This window comes from Ranitomeya imitator, chromosome 3 (genome assembly GCF_032444005.1).
Source record: "Ranitomeya imitator isolate aRanImi1 chromosome 3, aRanImi1.pri, whole genome shotgun sequence".
NCBI classification, from domain to species: Eukaryota; Metazoa; Chordata; class Amphibia; order Anura; family Dendrobatidae; genus Ranitomeya; species Ranitomeya imitator.
This window is the reverse complement of record NC_091284.1, coordinates 477246840-477269583: the sequence shown is the minus strand read 5'-3', so window position 1 is coordinate 477269583 and position 22744 is coordinate 477246840. Positions and strand designations below refer to the sequence as shown.

The 22744-nt window shown below is 43.9% G+C and overlaps 1 protein-coding gene across 1 annotated transcript in view; it reads right to left on the bottom strand.

The window, feature by feature from the left end:
* The window catches only part of TMEM255B (transmembrane protein 255B), a 176717-nt gene that overhangs the window by 84820 nt on the left and 69153 nt on the right, over positions 1–22744 (bottom strand). Inside the window, exon 4 of the mRNA XM_069760180.1 lies at positions 22234–22323. Coding sequence (XP_069616281.1) covers positions 22234–22323 — 90 coding nt within the window. The remainder of the gene's footprint in view (positions 1–22233; positions 22324–22744) is intronic.

Here is a 22744-nt window from a genome sequence, read left to right as displayed (position 1 = left end):
TGGAGTGATTTTGCTATGACCGCAGACAGGACAGGTACTGCTGCATCAATTCAAAGTGACAGGAGACAACATTTGTCCAGTATGGTTACTAACTATTTTTCTTCACTTATCGATGTTCTACCTCAACCGTCATTCCCATTTGATTACTGGGCATCCAAATTAGACACCTGGCCAGAATTGGCAGAATATGCATTGCAGGAGCTTGCTTGCCCGGCAGCTAGTGTCCTATCAGAAAGAGTATTCAGTGCTGCAGGTTCAATATTAACCGAAAAAAGGACTCGTCTGGCCACCCAAAATGTTGATGATCTAACCTTCATTAAAATGAACCACAACTGGATTTCGAATTCTTTTGCCCCACCTTGCCCGGCCGACACCTAGCTTTTCTATGAAAAGGTATTGCCTGTGGACTACTCTGAATGACTTAACCAATCTCGTAATTTGCAGCAGCTGATTGTCCAGCATACGACATGTTTACACCTCCCTAAATGGCCAAACTCCCCACACGGGGCCGTGGTATCGTCACTTGGCGCAAGCACCCGTGAGAGTGGTGTTTGTCTGAAGAGGTGGGTGTGCCCGCTTTTGGTCTACGGCACTGCCACTGGGTCCCTCATAGTACAATAAAGTGTCTCTGGCGGTGGTGGTGCGCACCCAACGTCAGACACACTGTTGTAACATGAGGGGCCCTGGGCATGTACCGCCGGCCACAAGAGAGTTCACCCACCCCCAGCTCAAACATTGCTCTACCACTTGCACAATTATCTCTCACAGTTACACCTATGTTTAGTCTATGCGCTGACATCCGTAAATTACTGCCACTGACAATACCATTGTGTTGACATGTATGATGGTACTTAACATAGTCAGGGGCAGTGTCCTATATTTACCCAAGTAAATACTTTGTGCAAAATTACTAGGTCTGAAACTACGCAGAGGAGCCCAACCCTGTACCTAATGATTGCACCCTTTTGGTTTTTCTTTTTGTTGTAATGCATGTATTGATTTTTTGGGACTACTAACTGGCAGACACTCATTACAATCGGCCGCCGCTGACAACACCAATGGTGCCCACTGCCTGTGTACCCCTGCAAGAGAATTCAAAGTGCCTACAGCCCAATTTTATTATGTTAGGCCTTCGAAGCCTGTCTGCAGTCCTTCCTTCCACTAGGCCTCCACTGACCTGTCTACTGCTGCCCGTGTACCCCTGGAACCAATTCTAAAGTGCCTACAGCCATATTTTATTATGTTAGGCCTTCGAAGCCTGTCTGTGGTCCGTTCTTTCTACTACTCCTCCACTGACCAGACCACTGCTGCCCGTGTACCCCTGGAACCTATTTAAAAGTGCCTACAGCCCAATTTTTTTATGTTAGGCCTTCGAAGCCTGTCTGCGGTCCCTCCTTCCACTAGGCCTCCACTGACCAGTCTACTGCTGCCCGTGCACTCCTGGAACCAATTCTAAAGTGCCTACAGCCATATTTTATTATGTTAGGCCTTCGAAGCCTGTCTGCAGTCCGTTCTTTCTACTACTCCTCCACTGACCAGACCACTGCTGCCCGTGTACCCCTGGAACCTATTTAAAAGTGTCTACAGCCCAATTTTTTTGTTAGGCCTTCGAAGCCTGTCTGCGGTCCCTCCTTCCACTAGGCCTCCACTGACCAGTCTACTGCTGCCCGTGCACTCCTGGAACCAATTCTAAAGTGCCTACAGCCATATTTTATTATGTTAGGCCTTCGAAGCCTGTCTGCGGTCCGTTCTTTCTACTACTCCTCCACTGACCAGACCACTGCTGCCCGTGTACCCCTGGAACCTATTTAAAAGTGCCTACAGCCCAATTTGTTTATGTTAGGCCTTCGAAGCCTGTCTGCGGTCCCTTCTTTCTACTACTCCTCCACTGACCAGACCACTGCTGCCCGTGTACCCCTGGAAGCTATTTAAAAGTGCCTACAGCCCAATTTTTTTATGTTAGGCCTTCGAAGCCCGTCTGCGGTCCCTCCTTCCACTAGGCCTCCACTTACCAGTCTACTGCTGCCCGTGCACCCCTGGAACCAATTCTAAAGTGCCTACAGCCCAATTTTTTTATGTTAGGCCTTCAAAGCCTGTCTGCGGTCCCTCCTTCCACTAGGCCTCCACTTACCAGTCTACTGCTGCCCGTGTACCACTGGAACCAATGTTAAAGTGCCCACAGCCATATTTTATTATGTTAGGCCTTCGAAGCCTGTCTGAGGTCCGTTCTTTCTACTACTCCTCCACTGACCAGACCACTGCTGCCGGTGTACCCCTGGAACCAATGTTAAAGTGCCTACAGCCCAATTTTATTATGTTAGGCCTTCGAAGCCTGTCTGCGGTCCTTCCTTCCAATAGTTCTCCACTGACCAGACCAATGCTGGCCGTGTACCCCTGGAACCCAGCTGAAAGTGCATGGAGCCTCCTTTTTTTCTTTGTTTTATATTTAGAAAGCCCAGATGAACAACGCTGTACCACGGTTCAAGCTACCCAGTCGACATTTCTTTTGCGAGAAAAGCCATCCCAGCCCTCCACCGGCATGAAAAAGTCTGCATTGTCATAGCACTCAGGCAATCAAACAGTAGAAAGGTGCACCTGACAAGAGATGCATGGACCAGTAGGCATGTCCACAAAAAGTTACGTGTCCATTACGGCGCACTGGGTTAATGTGTTGAATGCATGGTCCACAGGGGACAGCCTACAAAGTCTGTCTGCAGTCCCTAATTCAAATTGTCCTCCGCTGACCACACCACTGCTGCACGTGTACCCCTGGAACCAATTTTAAAGTGCCTACAACCTAATTTTGTTATGTTAGGCCTACTACGCCGGTCTGCGGTCCCTCCTTCCAATACTCGTCCACTGACCACACCACTGCTGCCCGTGGACCCCTGGAACCTATTTTTAATTGCATAGAGCATCCTTTTTTTTAATAGTAGGCGTACAAAGTCTGTCTGCGGTCCACTATTGAAATTGTCCTCCACTCCCCAGAGCAATGCTGCCTGTGTACCCCTGTAACTTTTTTTAAACTGCAGTGAGCCACATTTTTGGTTTAAGGCCTACTACCTGTGTCTGTCTGCGCCACTCAATACAGCTGTCCTCCTTTGAAAAAAGCAGAGCGTCAATAGTCTTGTTTTCAGCCTCTAGGAATTTTAAAACTGCATTGCGGCTACTACTTTGGTAGGGCCTACTAACGGTGTCTGCCGCCCCAAGGTGTGCCCCAGGTTTCCGCTCCATTGCTTTGGTCTTCCTACTCTCGTTTAGTAGTTGTTGCAAACTACACTGCATTAGGCCTACAAATTGGGTATGGGGTGTAGAGACGGTGTGTCCCACTCCAAGGTGTTCCCCAGGTTTCCTCGCCATTGCTTCGGTCTTCCGACTCTTGTTTAGTAGTTGTTGCAAACTAAACTGCATTAGGCCTACAAATTGGGGATGGGGTGTAGAGAGACGGTGTGTTACACTCCAAGGTGTTCCCCAGGTTTCGTCCACATTGCTTCGATCTTCCTACTCTCGTTTACTAGTTGTTGCAAACTACACTGCATTAGGCCTACAAATTGGGTATGGGGTGTAGAGACGGTGTGTCCCACTCCAAGGTGTTCCCCAGGTTTCATCCACATTGCTTCGATCTTCCTACTCTCGCTTAGTAGTTGTTGAAAACTACACTGCATTAGGCCTACAAGTTGGGTCTGGGTTGTAGAGACGGTGTCCTCCGCTCCAAGGTGTTCTCCAGGTTGCCTTTCCTGAGCTTCTATCTTCAGGCTCTTGTTAAATAGTTGTTAAATGGAACTACTGCATTTGGCGTACTAGTTGGTTTGGGGCCTACTAACAGTGTCTGCCGCTCCTTGCTGTTCTCCTGGTTTCCTGTCCTGAAATTCCATTTTCAGGCTCTCGTTAAGTAGTTGTTAATGTTAGACTGCATTTGGCCTACTAGTTGGGTTGGGGCCTACTATCGGTGTCTGCCACTCCTTGCTGTTCTCCTCCACTGAACAAAGCTGTGCCGCCTGTTTACTACTGTTGCCAATTTTGAACTGCATTTCGACTACTTACTGATTTGGGCCTACTCTCTGTGTCAGCCTCTCATTCCAGTTGTCCTCCACTGCAATGCCCCCTGGTTAGTCCTGTGTTACCAATTTTAAACTGCATTTAGCCCACTTTATTCTTTGGGCCTATATCTGTGTTTCCTCCTCATCCTGCCCATTGCCCAGCCAGTGATAGATGAGTCTGCTGGTACATTGACCCATAACGCAACATTCCCCGTGCACGCTACACAGCAAGATTGTGACCCTGCTGAAAGTCAGGTTCCTCTTCACGCATACCATACCACCTTACACGGGGACAAAGAGGAAGGTGCAGATGAAAGTGCAGGTTCCTTCATCAGGTGGGGGGAGGAATACTAGTTGGCGACGTCACTGGCACAGGGCCTCTCATAGTACGCAAAAGTGTTGCTGCCGGTGGGAGGCGCCCCCGCCGTGCAAACACACCGCTGTACTTTGAGGGGCCCTGTGCCAGTGCCAATGCCAACAAGTGGGCCCCCCCTGCTTGCTCAGGATCACAGCACTTGCAAAGTTGAAATACTTACTTCTCCCTGCTCCACTGCCGTGACGTGGTCCAGATTTACTGGGCCCACTAATTACTTGAATCAGCCCTACCCCCCACAACTTTAGCCAAATGACCCCCAATTTCAAATGCCTTCCAATTATTATAAGCTAAATTACGATTGACAAGCTTCTGTAACAAGAATGGATGTTTTTGCCATTAAAATGGGCAGTGTAGGTGTTTTCCTGGCCTCCACTCACTGCCGACTATGCTCCCCCATTGACTTGCATTGGGTTTCGTGTTTCGGTCGATCCCCGACTTTTCGCGATAATCGGCCGATTCCACTCGACTCGACTTTTAAGATAGTCGGGTTTCGCGAAAAACGGCTCGACTCTAAAAAGGTCAAGGTCGCTCAACCCTACTTGTAACAATTTCCCTCTCTAACCCAGGCACGGTATGTGTAAAGAGCTCCATGGAGTAAACTGTAGTTTCGCCTGCCGCATCCTTCACTTTTGGTTTGGGTGAAGGACACAAGGAAGCGACTTGTTCCTGATCGGGAGCATCTACTGATGACTCGCTGCTTTTAGATTTCAAAGGAGGCGAAAGAGCTAGAGGCTGAGTCAGCAAGGAAAGCCAAAACTTTTTCCTGCTGCTCCGGCTTTAAAACCTGTTTTCCTACTCCCAGATAAGGGAGCCTTCGAGGCCTTGTGCAGCCAGGCGATGACACTGGCTCAACACCTCGAGCCTTTGGTGCTATTTTGCTTTTCCCACTACCACCAGATGCTCCAATACCACCACCACCATCAGAACCAGCTGGCAACGCCCGCCCACGGCCTCTTCCACAAGACTTCCTCATTTTTGGAATAATCTAACCAAAATAACAACCGTTATATGGTACTGTGAAACAAGGTAGAAGGTGTATATAAACTTGTGGAGAATTTAAATCTCCCCTTTTTTTGGGGGGTGGGGGGGAGACTGCAACAAAACTCAGGCGTAGTGTATTACACTACACAATGTAAGTGGCAGAACGTGGCTGGAAGATGTACGACAAACTTACAGAACTGTGACGTAGATCCACTTAGTGCCAATTTAAATCTCCCTTTTTTTGGGGGGGGAAGACTGCAACAAAACTCAGGCCCAGTGGTATTACACTACACAATGTAAGTGGCAGAACGTGGCTAGAAGATGTACGACAAACTTACAGAACTGTGACGTAGATCCACTTAGTGCCAATTTAAATCTCCCTTTTATTTGGAGGAGACTGCAACAAAACTCAGGCCCAGTGTATTACACTACACAATGTAAGTGGCAGAACGTGGCTGGAAGATGTACGACAAACTAACAGAACTGTGACGTAGATCCACTTAGTGCCAATTTAAATCTCCCTTTTTTAGGGGGGGATACTGCAACAAAACTCAGGCCCACTGTATTACACTACACAATGTAAGTGGCAGAATGTGGCTGGAAGATATATAAAAAAATTCAAGGGCTGTAGTACAATACAATTTCAATCTCCCTACAATGATCTCAGGACAAGTATGGCAGCAATAAAAAGGACTGCTGCACACAAAAGAGTGTGGACAAAGAAACAAGATAACTGTGCAGAAAGGAGCAACAGGATTTTTGCTTTTAAAAAAGCAGTTGGTTTGCACAGCGGCGTACAAACAGCAATGCAGCTATCAGGGAGGCTTATAAGGCAGCCTAATAAGCTACAGAGCTGATGCACAAAAATATAAACTCCACTGTCCCTGCAAAGAAAAGGTGGTGTTGGACAGTGGAAATCGCTACAGCAAAAGCAGTTTCAGGGTTAATCTTCCCTCCCTAACTATATCCCTTCTTCTGATGAAGCTGCAGCAACCTCTCCCTATGCTAAGATCGGCAGAAGTAAGATGGCGGTCGGCGTGTACGCCCCTTTATAGCCCCTGTGATGCCGCAGAAAGCAAGCCAATCACTGTAATGCCCTTCTCTAAGATGGTGGGGACCGAGACCTATGTCATACCGCTGCCCACACTCTGCGTCCTCCTTCATTGGCTGAAAAATGGCGCTGAAAGCATCATACGAAACGCAACTTTGGCGCGAAGATCGCCGACCTCATAGCCGATCCCACACTAGGATCGGGTCGGGTTTCACGAAACGCGCTCTTTCCCGAAAGTCGGCGACTTTTGAATTTGTCCGATCCGTTTCGCTCAACCCTACATTCTAATGTGCCATATCCACTTCTGATTTCTATTGCAAATAACCCAAATTTTGATTCTATAATATTTCAGCAAATCATTCTCTAGGTATTAGTTCAGAGGCTGATTTGGAGCTATTTAAGTCCTCCAAGACAACATAAAGTCAGAATCTCTTCAGTAGGTCTTACTTAATAAATCTAGATTCATCCAAAAAGAAATAAAACTGTCAAAAGCAACAAATACAAATGGAAATTCCCAGCCAAAAATCCAAATCTACAGGTAACCATTTATAATTTCTGCAGACCAAAAGGTACACTGTAGTTTTCTTGAAGCTCCATTACATCAGCACATGCTATAATGGAAAAGTACATTGAGTCCAGTGCCGAGCCTTTATTTCACTCATTATAAGCTAACATAGCAATTCATTTATTAGATGCTTATTCCTAATACTTGTTATATTTTCAATGAAAATAAAAATGAGTTTTATAGTGTTAGCGGCATCTCTTCCAGCGGAGACTGTGAAGCAATTTAACACTGATCTTATTACTTTTCGCTATTTTGTAATGTACAGAGAACCATATCAATCTTTATAATCCAACCAAGCAATCAGAACAAAAGCACAGACCAGCAGGAACGCAGACAGCAAGATTAACACTAGCCATTTATCACACAAAGCACTGTGACCTTCTCCTTGGCCAAGGAAACTAAGTATTCGGTTGGACTAAGAGCCGAAAAATGGCTAGCCTATGAGAACACATCGCCTTCTTTCTGGAAACAGCACACAGGCTTTTATTTTAAAGGGAATGACTCATCTTGATTTTATTTTACTAATTAAAACCATATAATGACTTTTACTTAAAAAAAACAAAATATTCCTTAGCTCTTTACAGTTCAATGGATACAAATATACGCAAAATCATTGTTTCAATTGATATGCAAATAAGGCTGTAGATCTGAAGCTCCCGTCACTCCAGCTCTATTCTATACATGTTATTTTGTTAACTGGTCAAACAATTTGTGTTATTATGGAGATGGTCCTTATACCCTTATACTATTAGATTGCATATGTCCACTTAGTTAGTACATATGTTCTTTTGATCTATATAGTAGGGTCAGACAGCCAAGTTTACACATGGGGAAGGATTTTCTCCCCTCCCAGGGTATGTATGCCCACTAGATATTCAGTGTGGCCCATATTAGACTTGATAATTTGCTCTTAGATTTTTCATTATTGTCCCCAAACTTCTTAGCAGCATCCTGCTTTTATGCATTTGTCATTTATCTATAGTATCTATATAGCATTTTTAATAATAAAATTTTTGATTATAATATATGGGGCTGTTTTTTCTAGGCCTAAGTATAGAGTAAATCTCCCTTGTTGATGTGCATCTATTAGAGGAACGCCTTTTCATACAAAAGACTTATCAGTGAAGCAAGAGAGGGCGAAGCAGGGAAGTGAATAGAGCTGGAGTGACAGAGTCTTCAGATCTACAAATAGTTCCACAGTCTCATTTGTGTATTAATTCAAACACTGATTTCTCAGAAATTGTGGAACAGACTGTCCAGTTTCCTCTTGAAGGGGTTGATCAGTCTTAACTTAAATAGACTGATTGCAGACTTGTGAACCCTCTCGTCGCCACACTGCATGCTGGGAGGATTCTCCGATGCCGGGACCAGCAGTCATGTGACCACAAGTATGTGATATGCACACGCTTGGCACAATGCAAGTGTATTGAGTGAGGCTAGAAACAGTCTAGCCAGAATATGGCTGGGAGTATGCATATCATATACTTACGATCACATGATCACCATTCCTGGTGTCAGAACCGGAGAATCCTCACAGCACACTCACTGCATAGAGTGATTGCAGACTTGTGGTTTAAGACCAGACAACCCCTTTAAGTAGGAGATAATTGATCATCACAAGGATCTATGGTTCTGATTCCAGATCCAAGTTATGGTTCACTTGCTGATCCTCCTAGCTTTCAATCAATTCTTTTTTTTTGTTGTTTTTTTATCCAGTTTTCTTTGCATATAAATGGTTTATGAAGTGACGTTTATGCAAAATTATGTATTTCTAAGGCTATTTTCTGATATTATACTATGAACATGTTTCACATATTTTCCAGGAAACCATCCGGCAGCATGATATGTATAAACTGTAAAGAATAGCAAAGATAATGGTAGTTACTTACCGATAACGGTATTTCTCTGATCCCATGATGGCACCACGGAGAGAGGGGTCCGCCCCCAGGGACAGGAAACCTACAGGTGAAAAAGGGCGTACCTCTCTCCCACATCAGTTGGATTACAGAGCCTTATACAGAACTTCAGCTGCAACTCAATATTTGCACAAATTAAACTTAACCAATTTAACTTAACAGAGGCACCGTGACTAAAGCTAATTACTAATACATTACAATGTGCACACCTGTGTGAAAAGGGAGGGAATATACGGGTGCCATCATGGGATCAGAGAAATACCGTTATCGGTAAGTAACTACCATTTTCTCTATCCCCGTGATGGCACCACGGAGAGATTTGCATAGATAGTAACTCTTAGGGAGGGACCACTGCCTCTAGAACCCTTCCCCCAAAGGTAGGATCAGAGGAGGTCAAGTCTAAACGGTAATGTTTGAAAAATGTAGACTGGGAAGACCAAGTGGCCGCTCTACATATCTCTTGTATTGAAGCGCCAGATCTTTCCACCCAGGATAATGCCACTGCTCTGGTCAAATGAGCCTTTATATTTTCCGGGATGGCTGTCCCGCAGGATGAGTAGGATAGGGCGATGGCGTCTCTTATCCATCTCGCTAACGTGGATTTCGATGCTTTTTGTCCCTTCCGTGGACCCTGGAAGCAGACAAACAGAGCTCTATCCTTCCTGCACTCCCTAGTGGCTGATAGATATTGGACCAGACATCTTTTTACGTCTAGGGTATGCAGTATTTTTTCCCCCTCATTTTTAGGGCTGGGACAAAAGGAGGGCAAAGAGATCTCTTGCGTTCTATGAAATTGTGACACTATTTTAGGGAGGTAAGCCGGGTCAGTTTTAAGAATGACTCTGTCGTCGAGTATAGGGTGGGCATGCAGATAACCCTTGTATATCGCTGACACGACGAGCCGAGGTTAGGGCCACTAGGAGTGTGGTTTTTAGAGATAAGATCTTTAAGGGAACTTCTGCCAGGGGCTCAAAGGGAGGTTTGGTTAGAGCATTTAAAACAAGGTTTAGATCCCATGGAGGAGAATTGTGGAGGGGAATAGGCCTGGACCTACTTGAGGCTTTAATAAATCTCATGACCCAGCGATTTCTGGCCAAATCATAATTATACAAAGCTCCCAAGGCTGCTACCTGAACCTTTAGAGTACTTGTAGCCAAACCTTTTTCCAATCCCTTCTGTAGGAACTGAAGAATTTTCTCTATTGGGATCTCCCCGGATGGGTCTGCGCCAGATACCGACATAAATTTTTTCCACACTTTTCCATATATTTTGGTGGTTACGAGTTTTCTACTCTGTAATAGAGTGGACACTAGATTGGGTGAGAACCCTTTATCACTTAGAAGCTTCCTTTCAAAAGCCAGGCTGTCATGTGTAGATTCTTTACATTGGGGTGAAATACTGGACCCTGGGATAAAAGTTTCGGAGTGTCTGGTAGAACCCAAGGGCTTGATATGGACATTTTTCTTAGCCAAGAAAACCATATTCTGCGGGGCCAGAATGGAGCTGTTACTATCACTGTTGCTCCCTCCTCCTGAATTTTCCTCAGCACTAAGGGGATGAGAGATATTGGAGGGAACGCGTAGGCGAGGCGATAGTTCCAGGGAATTGTAAAGGCGTCTAGAGCTACTGGGCCCCCCGGGGCTCGATTGAGCAGAATGTTTTTACTTTGTGGTTTTGACTGTTCGCGAATAGGTCTATTTCTGGCAGTCCCCAAAGTTTTACGATTTTTGGCTGAATACCGACTGATTTAGCTCCCACTCCCCCTGCTTTAAGCATGTCCTGCTCAAGAAGTCTGCAGTTTGGTTTTCTGAGCCTTTCAAGTGGAGAGCTGTCAAGGACTTTAGACTGTGTTCTGCTATGTGGAAGATGGATTGGGTTACCTCCATCAATGCTCGACACCTGGTGCCCCCTTGGTGGTTAAGATATGCAACCACTACTTGGTTGTCCGAAAAGACTTTTACGTGATGGGAGTGAAGGAGATTTAGAAAGTGCGTTAGGGCTAATTTTACCGCTAACAGTTCTTTCATGTTTGAAGAAGCTAGCTCTTGACTTTTGCTCCAATTCCCCTGTGCCACTTGATCGTCTATATGTGCTTCCCACCCCCAGGGGCTTGCATCCGTCGTTAGGATTTTTTCCTTCGGTAGTGCCCAAGGAACCCCCTTGGTTAAATTCACTGGGTCTGCCCACCATACTAGGGAGTGTATCGTGCTTGATGAGATACTTAATTGCCCGTCTAAATTTCCGTGCAGAGATATGCTTGAATCTAAAGTCTCCCATTGTAGGTCTCGGGAATGACATTGTGCCCACTGCACGGCCGGGATACAGGCAGTCATAGAGCCCAGCAGGTACATTGCTTTTCTCAGAGTAGTGACTGGGGATACCGTCAACTGTAACACTGCCTGTGTCATTTTTTGAATCTTCCCCTGAGGAACGTAGCACTTCTGCGTGATCGAGTCTAGGACTATCCCTAAGTACTCCTGTACCTGGGATGGCACTATTTTGGATTTGGGTATGTTAAGCAGCCAACCTAGACTCGACAGAGAAGCCATGACCAAATCCAACTGTTGTTTGCAATGTTGGAATGAGGTCCCTACCACGAGGAGATCGTCCAGATAGGGAACTATTAGGACATTCTGTTCCCGTATGTGGGCCATCACTTCTGACATTATTTTCGTGAATACCCGAGGTGCGATGGCTATCCCGAAAGGGAGAGCCGGGAATTGGTAGTGTTTTACTTCCCCCTGGATATTCACTGCCAGTCTGAGATATTTTTGATGATCTCTGTGGATGGGCACATGGTAATATGCGTCTCGTAAGTCTAGAACAGTCATGAAACACAAGGGAAAGAGTATTTTCACGCAAGATTTTATTGTCTCCATTTTGAAATGTTGAATCTCAAGGAAACTGTTTAATCTTTTGAGATTTATGATCGCTCTGTACGATCCGTCCGGTTTCCTGCGGAGGAAGAGGGGAGAGTAGAAGCCCGTGCCTCTTTCCTGGTATGGGACTTCTTGCAACACTCCTTTCTGGATTAAGTTCAAAATTTCCTCCTGGAGAGCTGACTGTTCGTGCGACTGTTTCTGAGGTGTTACCATGAAGGAATTGCCGGGAGGGATACGGAATTTGAGTTTGAGACCTTCTCGTATTATACCTAATATCCAGAGACTGTTTGAAATTTTTTCCCAGGCTAGAAGAAACCCGGCTAGTCTCCCTCCGACCCGGGGAGTACCTTCATTGTGATTTTTTAGTATCAGGAAAGGGGGGTTTGTTGAACAAGAAGCCTCTGTTTTTGTTCCTTCTGTCTTCCCATCCATCTTTATTCCCTTTTGGGGTCTTCTCCGCATGAACTATCTGTTCTGAAAGGAACGCCTATAGGACTGGTTGGGGAACCCAGGAAAAGATTTCTTCTTATCCCCTGCTTTGTCAAGGGTGTCGTCCAATGTTGACCCAAACAGAAATTCGCCTTCGCAAGGTATTGAGCATAGTTTGGTCTTCGTTTGCAAGTCCCCTGGCCAGCACTTTAGCCACAGGGCACGTCTCGCGGCGTTTGAGAAGGAGGCCGACCTGGCTGCTAATCTAGCCGAATCTACCAATGCGTCGGCCAAGAAGGCTGCCGCACCTTTCATTACGGACACTGACTTTTGGATCGTCTCTCTTGAGACTTTTTCCTTTAATTGGGAATCCAAGTGCTCGAGCCATACCATTACGGCGTGGGCCATACAAGTGGCCGCGATGGCTGGTTTTAGACCACCTCCTGCTGCTTCCCAGGAATTTTTTAAGAAAGTGTCAGCTTTTTTGTCCATCGGGTCCTTTAGGGTACCCATGTGTTATGGACCTGGTGGTTAAGAGCACCCGGCACGACCTGATAGTTAAACTCAACAGGACAAGCTCTGGGATGTGGGAGCTCTGCTGACCGCAACCCCTAATCCTATCACAACAACTAGAAATAGCCGTGGAGCGTTCCTGACTCTCCCTAGACGCCTCTTCACAGCCTAAGAGCTAGCTAGCCCTAGAGATAGAAAATAAAGCCTACCTTGCCTCAGAGAAATTCCCCAAAGGAAAAGGCAGACCCCCACATATATTGACTGTGAGTAATGATGAAAGTCACAAACGCAGAAATGAAACAGGTTTCAGCAAAGGGAGGCCAGACTTACTAAACAGACAGAGGATAGGAAAGGTATCTTTGCGGTCAGCACAAAAAACTACAAAAGACCACGCAGAGTGTGCAAAAAGACCTCCGCACCGACTAACGGTGCGGAGATGCCACTCTGCATCCCAGAGCTTCCAGCTAGCAAGACAAAATCATGATAGCCAACTGGACAAGGAAACAATGAACAAATAATAACAAGCAGGAACTTAGCTTCTGCTGGAGTAGACAGGTCACCAGAAAGATCCAAGAGCGAACTGAACCAATGCAGGAACATTGACAGCTGGCATAGAGTAACGATCTGAGTGGAGTTAAATAGAGCAGCCAACCAAAGGATAAACCACGTCACCTGTGTAAGGAACCTCAGAAGCAGCAGCTCCACTCACAGCCACCAGAGGGAGTCCATGGACAGAACTCGCCGAAGTACCATTCACGACCACAGGAGGGAGTTCGACAACAGAATTCACAACACCCATGTCCTCGAAGGGCAGGGCGAATTTCTTAGAGGCCTTTGCTATGGCCACATCCAATTTTGGTGCCTTGCTCCAGGATGAGCAGGCTGGGTCATCGAACGGGTATTTTCTCTTGGGAGTCAAGAGAACTTTTTTGTCTGTTTTTTCCATTCTTTTTTGATCAAAGAGTGAATTTTTTCGTTTATCGGGAATACTCTTCTTTTCTTTTGTTCCAATCCACTGAACATTATATCCTGTGCCGTTCTTTTAGGGCGTTCATCTACCAGACCCATAGTCGTTCTGATGGCTTTTACCAGCGCGTCTGTCTCTTCGATAGGGAAGCAACTGCGTCCCCCTTCCGAGGATAGCGAAGAGGTCTTGGAAGCTGATGAATCGCTAGAATCAGATGCTTCACTTTCTGACTCATCTACACTAGATTCAGGGGACTTATGACTTGATCTGCGTTTTTTCTTTGAAGTTTTAATGCCTTTGAGGGCACTCTCCACCTGACTTTTTATTACTGATTTTAGGTCTGAGGCAAACGCCGGGGATTCCTCCTGAATCGTTTTCTCTATGCAAGAGCCACATAGCTTTTTCTCCCAGGAGGAAGGTAGCTCTTCTAAACATATAGCACACACTTTGTGCTTCGATTTGCCTGTACATTTTCTTCCCTAGGAGAAAGAGTAACCCCGTATTACATCAGTACTTTCACGTAAATCACTCACCCCCTGTGAATAAGAGATACGTCTCTGGCCTGGGGACTATATCCACTGGATTCGTCACCGGTCGAGTAGTTTTTTCAGAGACCCGACTGCGTTGTGACCCTGAGCGTCCACTGCTGCTGCACTGCTGAGAGGAAGTGTTTCCCTTGTGCTGATGCTGTGAACGCTGGTGCTGCTGTACCTGCAGTTGCTCAGGAGACAATTGTACACTCTCCTGTGCATCTTGCTGCTCCTTGTCACTCATAGAGGCCTCCACACTGCGTTTAGTGAAGAGGAGGTTTAAATCCACACATTCCCCCTGGAAGTGCTCCTTTTTAAAATTGCCGCAGTCGGAAGTGGTAATCTGCGCATGCATACGCACTACTTCCGGTCCAGACCATGGGCGCCCCATAGAGGAAGATATAACCTGGGACGCCCGCGCGCGCGCTCCATCGTTCCACCTGCCGGCTCCTGCCCGCACCATACCCCCGGTTTAGGCGACCGGCATTTCAGCGGTCCCATGTGCGCTCCAGATGCCGCTTCTGCGCCTGGGACCTTATGGTAGAGTAGCCGCCGCTACCTCCATGTACCGTCAGCGGTACGGAGGCTATATCGGTGACCGCCGTCACCTGCCTCCTTCCTCCCCCTTTTTTTTTTTTTTTCGTATCGTGGGGAAGGCAGGCTCAATCCTTCTTCACTGCCTCCCCCCTCACACTCACCCATAGGGCCCACCGACCCCAGCGGTGGTGCTTCAGGGCCGGAGAAAAGGGGGGGAGAAAACCTGCTAGATCCAGCCGTGACAGGGCACCCCCTGTCAGGAACCGGCCGGACCAGCCCCCTGGAATCCCACGAAGTAAAAACCTTCAGGTACGTGCTGTAGGTTCCCCGTCAGGGACAGGAAACCAACTGATGTGGGAGAGAGGTACGCCCTTTTTCACCTGTAGGTTTCCTGTCCCTGGGGGCGGACCCCTCTCTCTGTGGTGCCATCATGGGGATAGAGAAATTTCTATTTCCTCTGAAGACTACATAGGGGAATACTCCCAGCATATACCTTTGATGGCTGGTGAAAACAAGATCTGATGGAACTGATAATAATGTGCACTTTTTTCTTTCAGAATCATCTGCTGTACATCATAAAATTAAAAAGCTAGTTTTAATAGTAATATATTTTAAAACGTTCAGGTATATAGGATTTACAGTCTCTAGCTAATTCAATAAATTACTATTGAGTACACAAGAAATGGCATTATCAGTCCCTGCTACATCCATATACAAAAGGTAATAATACATTTACAGACTAATATACTGTAGTTTTAACAGGTGTTCGCCATCTAGTGGAGAATGGAGTACTGCAGTTTGTTTCTGTCATTTTCACAATACTGAGGACTTGAGGATAATCTATATATATAAATTTATAATTGTCTAAGGGACACTTCCGTCTGTCTGTCTGTTTGCAACTTCCATAACGGAAATCCCGCCTCGCTGATTGGTCGCGGCCGCCAGGCGATGGGCACAGTCCGGTCGAGAATTAGTCCTTCCCTACTTCCGTTCAGTCAGTGCCTGGCGCCCGCTCCATACTCCCCTCCAGTCAGCGCTCACACAGGGTTAATGACAGCGTTAATGGACCGCGTTATGCCGCGGGTAACGCACTGCGTTAAAACTGCTATTAACCCTGTGTGACCAACTTTTTACTATTGATGCTGCCTATGCAGCATCAATAGTAAAATAAAAACTAATGTTAAGAATAATAAAAAAACAAAAAACCTGCTATACTCACCTTCCGTCGTCCGCCGATGCACGCGCGCGCGGCTGCCACCAGCTTCCTTTCCCAGCGATGCATTGCAAAATTACCCAGAAGACTTAGCGGTCTCGCGATGTACATACAAAAATGTGAATACTTATTTTTCGTTTCTATATGCGGCATAATCACTTAAAGGGGATGTGCCATCAGATAATAAAATATTGTTTCAATCAAGTTTGTAAATATAATTTTTTTCTTTAATTTTCTTTAACACAAATAGTGTTTTCTGTAGGTACCCCACGTGCCTGCTATATCTTCTGCTGCAACTTGCTTTTGGTTACTTCACAATTTGCTTCCTGAGTAAAGTCTTCTCTCTTTCTCACATACAACACCAGCAATGCTGGTCTGCCAACAATACCTTCTTCTCATTCCATTACTTTCCAATAACTAATTAACAACTAGGAACTATAGTCCTAGACTCATTTAACCCCTCCCACCATGGGCTGGTCTAATAGATAACCCCATCTGCCGTCTGAGTGCTGTAGGCCACAAAATAGATGAAACACACAACACAAGTCAAGATCTTCAGGGCGATGCAGACCAGCTTCTCCACTCCTTTACACACTCAGCATCATGAGACTTGTCTCATAGGGACTGGATATAAGGCTGCTGTGCACTCACTTTGGCAATATCACATTTCTCTGCATCCATCGATCCTGGAGTGTCAATGTAAGGAGATAGACAGGACCGCGGGTACCTGCATCCCGGGTCGGAACTGAAAGGGCTGCCGGAGGGGAAGCTTTAGACAGGCGGATCTTCCCCTGCTGCCGGAGGGAAGGAGGAGAGAGATGGAGCCAAACCAGAATTTCAATTTGCAGACACTGTGTTTCGGAGTACTGCTCCTCGTCAGTGCAAAGTGGAGATCTGGTTTGGCTTTGACTTTGCACTGATGAGGTCTGCAAATTGAGATTCTGGTTTGGCTTTTATCCTAAGTCATGTGACAAGGCTTGATAAAGGGTCGACATTGACTGCTAGGATTGCTACTTCCAATAGGTGGCAGTAGAGTTCAAGTCCTCTTCCTCTCTGAAGAGGCAATTTGCATACTGTAAGCTGTAACTTGTTTCTTTTTTCGTCAGTTGAGTGTTATGGGGACTTATTGTTTGCTTGAAAAACTGTAGTTTTTATTGGTCTAATTTTTTGTACAAGAGACTTTATCACATATTATTATTTTTTTCAAGGAGAAATGATCAACAAGAATCAATTTTGTTTTGTTTTTTTCTAGAACAAACTTTAAACCCTTACTGGTACGTCATACGTCCTATGCCGGCTTCCTCGCCTTGATAAGGGCTCAGAAACTGAGCCCGCATCTCTGCCGGCAGATGATGGTTTTGATGTTCAGCCATTTTCTGACTCTAACAGCTGAGCATGGAGCGAATCTCTTCCCATGGCTGTTGACCTCTTAAATTCTGCTGCCAATTTCTGACAGCGGCATTTACAGCACACCAGCAAGGGGTGCACCATTCTAACTGTCCATTGTTTCACCTGCGATATGATCGCAGGGCGCTTATGGGTTGCCCTTATAGCCTGGGATCTACTGAAGACCCCTGTGTCTGTCATGACTGTACACCTGAGAACGCTGTAAATTTAAAATAAAAAAGAATATTGCAGAATTGTGCTTTTTTTCACTGATTTTCTGCACTTTTTTTCCCCTCTTTCAAGTACATCATATGATAAAATGAACTGGGTCATTTAAAAGTACAACTCGTTCCACAAAAAACAAGCATTTACATGGCTACTTTGATGGGAAAAAAAACAGTTATGTCTCTTGGAAGAAGGGGAGGAGAAAAAAGAAAAGTGCAAAAACAGAAAATCACCCAGTTGTGAAGGGGTTATCTTAAGTTTAAGAATTATAAAATTTTGGATCTCATGACTTTTTTATGGCTTGCTTTCCCTTTTTTTTTTGACAAAGCGAGCAAAAAAATATAAATTCTGACTTTTTTTTTTACAGTGCTCATGGCAAACTAGTTATAGTTCGAGTTGTTCTAAAATCAGCAATGCCAAATACAGTATGTATAGATCTTTGTTGTTGTTTTTTTTACAATAGTAAAAATCAAAAGGGGAAAAAGGGAGAGGGTGATTAATGAGTTTCTAATTTTTTTTTTCTAAGCAATGATTTTATTTACTGGAGTAATAACCACAAAACCTTGTCCTACACAGAGACTGAGGAGAATCAAACCTTATAGATCTCCCTACTGTTCCTGCAGCCGGTCAGCACCTATCTGCACTCCTTTTCTCTTTCACATCGGCTGAGGTAAAGGGAAAGGGGTGGGTGCTTTTTATTCAGTCTGTATCTCACCTACATGAATGGGGGCTTTTTTAAAGGCTGAGGGTCCAGCCAGCCCAAGATATCACGGCAAGGGCGCAGTCTGACCACTGTATAAATCGGACTGAGATTGCACCGCAGTGCTCAGACTGACCGCAGCTGTTCCAAACAAAGCATGACCGCTACATAGAAATATATGAATGTGTCACGCTCTGGACAGGAGAGCCGCCAGCCAGTCCATGCATTGCAGTGCGATTTATATACTGAAATAGTATGGTATTGCAATAGTATATAAAACAAACAATCAGATGATCGCAGATTCAAGTTGCCTAAGAGTACTAAAAGATAAAGCTACAAAAAATGTTTTTTTAAAAATATAAAACTTTAAATCATCCCCTTGTTTACCACTAAAAATAAGCAAATAAAATGAAATATATTTGATTTTACTGGGTTTGTAAAAGTCCAATATATCAAAATATGAAACTAATTAACCTGTATAGTACAATCCGTAAAAATAAATAAAAATTAAAGCACAATAATTGGGTTTACTTGGTTGCCACAAATCCACCAAAGTATGCATCAAGAAATGAATAAAACGTTGCATCTGACCAAGTATAGTATCTATAAAACCATCAGCTTACCACACAAAAAAACAATTTATGGCTCGATTTATGTAAAAATTATAATTTACAAGGTTTAGAAAATTGCGACAATGTTTTTTTTTTTAATTTCTGAATTTATATTTTATAATCTAAATTTTAAAAAACTCTATATGTTTGGTATCACCATAATTGTACTGATTTGCAGAACCATAATGGAAGGTCATTTTTTACTGCATAATGAACTCCATAACAAAAAACGAACTAAAAAAAAAATGGCAGTTGTGTTTTTTAAGCAAAATTCATCAAAAATTGATTTTTTTTTGTTTTTCAGTAAATTATAATCACTTTAAAATGAATGATGTCATTCAAAACTAGAATTTGTTCTGCAAAAAAAACAAGCCCTCATGCAGCTATTTCAATGGAAAAAGTAAAAACAGTGATGGCTTTTGGAAGAAGACGAGAAAGTATTTATCTGTCACTAATCTAATTGTGTAGAAATTATTGCATTTGTGAATATTCTAATAAAAACTGTTATGTTGGGGGATTCAAGATCCTACCTAACAGAAGAAAAAGTAATAAAAACATATTGTTTTTTTTTTAGTTTTTTTAATGCTGGAATAAACTATTAAACTATAGTATATAAATTTTCATGGACATTGGCAAAATCACTGGCCTCAGCGGTGTATAGTGCCAGAGTGTTCATGCCAGTGATTGACTGCAGTGGTACAGTGGGTAAATGAGTCATCATTACAGCAGCGGGTTTATTATGTGAATATAGGCTAATTCATTTTTATACCATTTCCTCCATTCAGTTCATTTTCTTCTGACCCCAGAAAACCCGCTATTTAAAGTTGATTTTTGAATTTTCTATTAAAATTGACGTAACATTGATTGTTAGAACATTTTGATCTAAGAAAATCCTACAATTAAATGGCTGATGAATAATAATGGTGACTATGAATGCATGTTTTCTTACCAGAACTCAATAAACAGAAAAGAAAATCTAAGAAACAGCCTATACATTATATAGAATGGATGAGTATACATTGGATTTGAAGCTTATTCATAATGAAAATTTATAATTCCTTTAATTTACAGAGACACGTTCGCAGGTCAAGTTGCAGAACTCAATGATTCTCTGGGAGGCTTTGAAGAAAGTAAAGTCCCCGTCACACACAGCGAGATCGCTAGCGAGATCGCTGCTGAGTCACAAGTTTTGTGACGCAACAGCGATCTCAGTAACGATCTCGGTATGTGTGACACGTAGCAGCGATCAGGCCCCTGCTGTGAGATCGCTGGTCGTGTCGGAATGGCCTGGGCCATTTTTTGATCGTTGAGGTCCCGCTGGGTAGCACACATCGCTGTGTTTGACACCTTACCAACGACCTCGCTGACAGGATGTCCCATTGAATCATCATGAAATAGCATCGTTCTACAGGTCGCTACAGGTCGCCGCATCGCTGCTGCGTCGTTGGTGAGATCTCACTGTTTGACATCTCACCAGCGACCACATAGCGACGCTTGAGCGATCCCTGACAGGTTGTATCGTTGTCGGAATCGCTCAAGCGTCGCTATGTGTGACGGGGCCTTAAGGGTTGTGACAGCTATGTGATAATATTTGTATCAAGCAGATACTGTGAACTAGAAGACAATGTCTGAAGATCAGAGTGTCTATTTACTTATGGACGCTCTCTGCACTTTGTGCTATGCTTTTCAAGACCACTACTTATATCTACTCAATAGAAACCTTTACTCTGAGTAAATAAAATCTGTCCTTGACATGTGATAATACAATACAGTTATCAGAGAGATAAACCGAGTGTCTGTGTGATCCGAACATTGATCAGGACAGATTACCATGAGCGTCTGAGCAAAGGGTCTGAATACTTATGACCATGTGATATTTCAGTTTTTCTTTTTTAATAAATTTGCAAAAATTACTACATTTCGGGTTTTTTTCCAGTCAAGATGGGGTGCAGAGTGTAAATTAATTGGAGTCTATGCAGCTGTTCACATGTCCATTGACATTTTTTGCGGACCGAGTAGTTCGTGCAAAATTACAGAGACATGTCCGATATTGAGCTGAGTGCCGGATCAAACGCCACAATCAAAATCTATGGGTCAGTGAAAAAAAATCAGACAGTAATCCGATGTCCTTCCTGTTCATTTTTCAGTGACTGATAGGAAAAGCTGTAGAAACTTTTTTTTTTCTCATCAGTGAAAAAAATTGAATAAACTGACCAAACTCTGATGAAAATCTAATGACACTGATGATGAACATCTGGTGAAACTCTTATGGAAAACACTGATAAATCGCGGTGAAAAAAATGGAAGTCAGAATGAGGGCTTAGTCAGACGTCTGATTATTGCATACATATGCTATCCGTGGTTTTCACCTGTGGTAGTCTATGGAGCTATTTACATGTCCGTGATGTTTCATGGACCAAGCGAAAGGGGGAAAATCGCAGAGATATGTCCGATTTTGATCTGACCCTCAGATCAAAATCAACAATGCACATCTATGGGTCTATGAAAAAGTGACATCCAATTTCCAGTTACATATGAGGATGTGGAGTAACTTTTCTCCACCTATGAGAAAATCAGATGACATTCGAACCACACTAATGACACTTTGATCAAAATTGGTCCATTTTTCTCGTACATGAGAAAAACAGACATCTGATTGTAGCCCAATGCCTTTTTTTCAGGGATAGCACCCATACCTACGACAGTCTATGAGGCTGTTTTCATGCCCGTTATTTTTTGGGTGTCCGTTTTTCACTGACTGTTAGGGGAAGGTGGAGAAACTTTTTTTTCCTCAGATGTGAATAAAACTGATGAAAATCTGACCAAACTCTGATGGAAATCTGATGGAAATCACTGATGAAAATCTAATGAAACTCTGATGAGATGAGAGATCACTTATGAGGCTCGGTCCGTTTGTCTTGCACGTAAAAAAAAACGCGGACATCTGAATGAGGTCTCATTCACATGTCCAATTTTCTTATGTTACAGAAAAAGAAACCAATTATTTTAATTAGACTTTGATTCACAATTTTCCGTGGACCGCTCGGTCCGTGAAAAAACATGGGCATGTGAATGGCCCTATTGAGCACTCTTGTCTGTGATGGTATCTGTGAAAACCATGGATAGCACTCGTATGTAATAATCAGACATGTGAATGAAGCCTAAGTGTGAACAACCACCATTTTGCTGACAGTGCTTCCAATGTTGCTACAATATCACTTTTTGACAAGCTGTAGATCTCTCATATTGACAATAGATATTACATGTAATTTTAGGTAACAACTCAAGTAGGAACATGTGCAAATACTTACAATATGTCGAGCGGCAAAAACCCCGTCAACTATTGCACAACAGAATGCTGCCACCACTCCGAAACTGATGAACACAATGGAGGCTACTAGCTGGAGGGCAAAAAACATATTTAGAAGGAGTTATAATGCTTTCATGGCAAAAAAAAAGACATAGAAATAAATAGACTTGTGCTAAATCTAAACTATAGTAGCCCTGTGTGTGCTGCTGAGGAACACATTGCTACAGAGAAAGGAAAATGACATCATTGTATCACCTTGTAAGAAAAAATGATTAATACATCACATGATTAATGGATTCTATATTAAAGGCGATTCCCAACATACACGCATTCTATGTATCTATCCAAATGGCATATTTCTTCAAATGTATTTTCAAGTACACCTCTGGAAAACTGAAGACTGAGGGTAAGGGTTGTTTCACATTGAGTTCTGTGTCCTCGTCGGGGCATGCGCCTGCAAACTCCCGCAAAACACAGTCCGGACTCATGCGCCAACAGTGAGTTCTCTCATG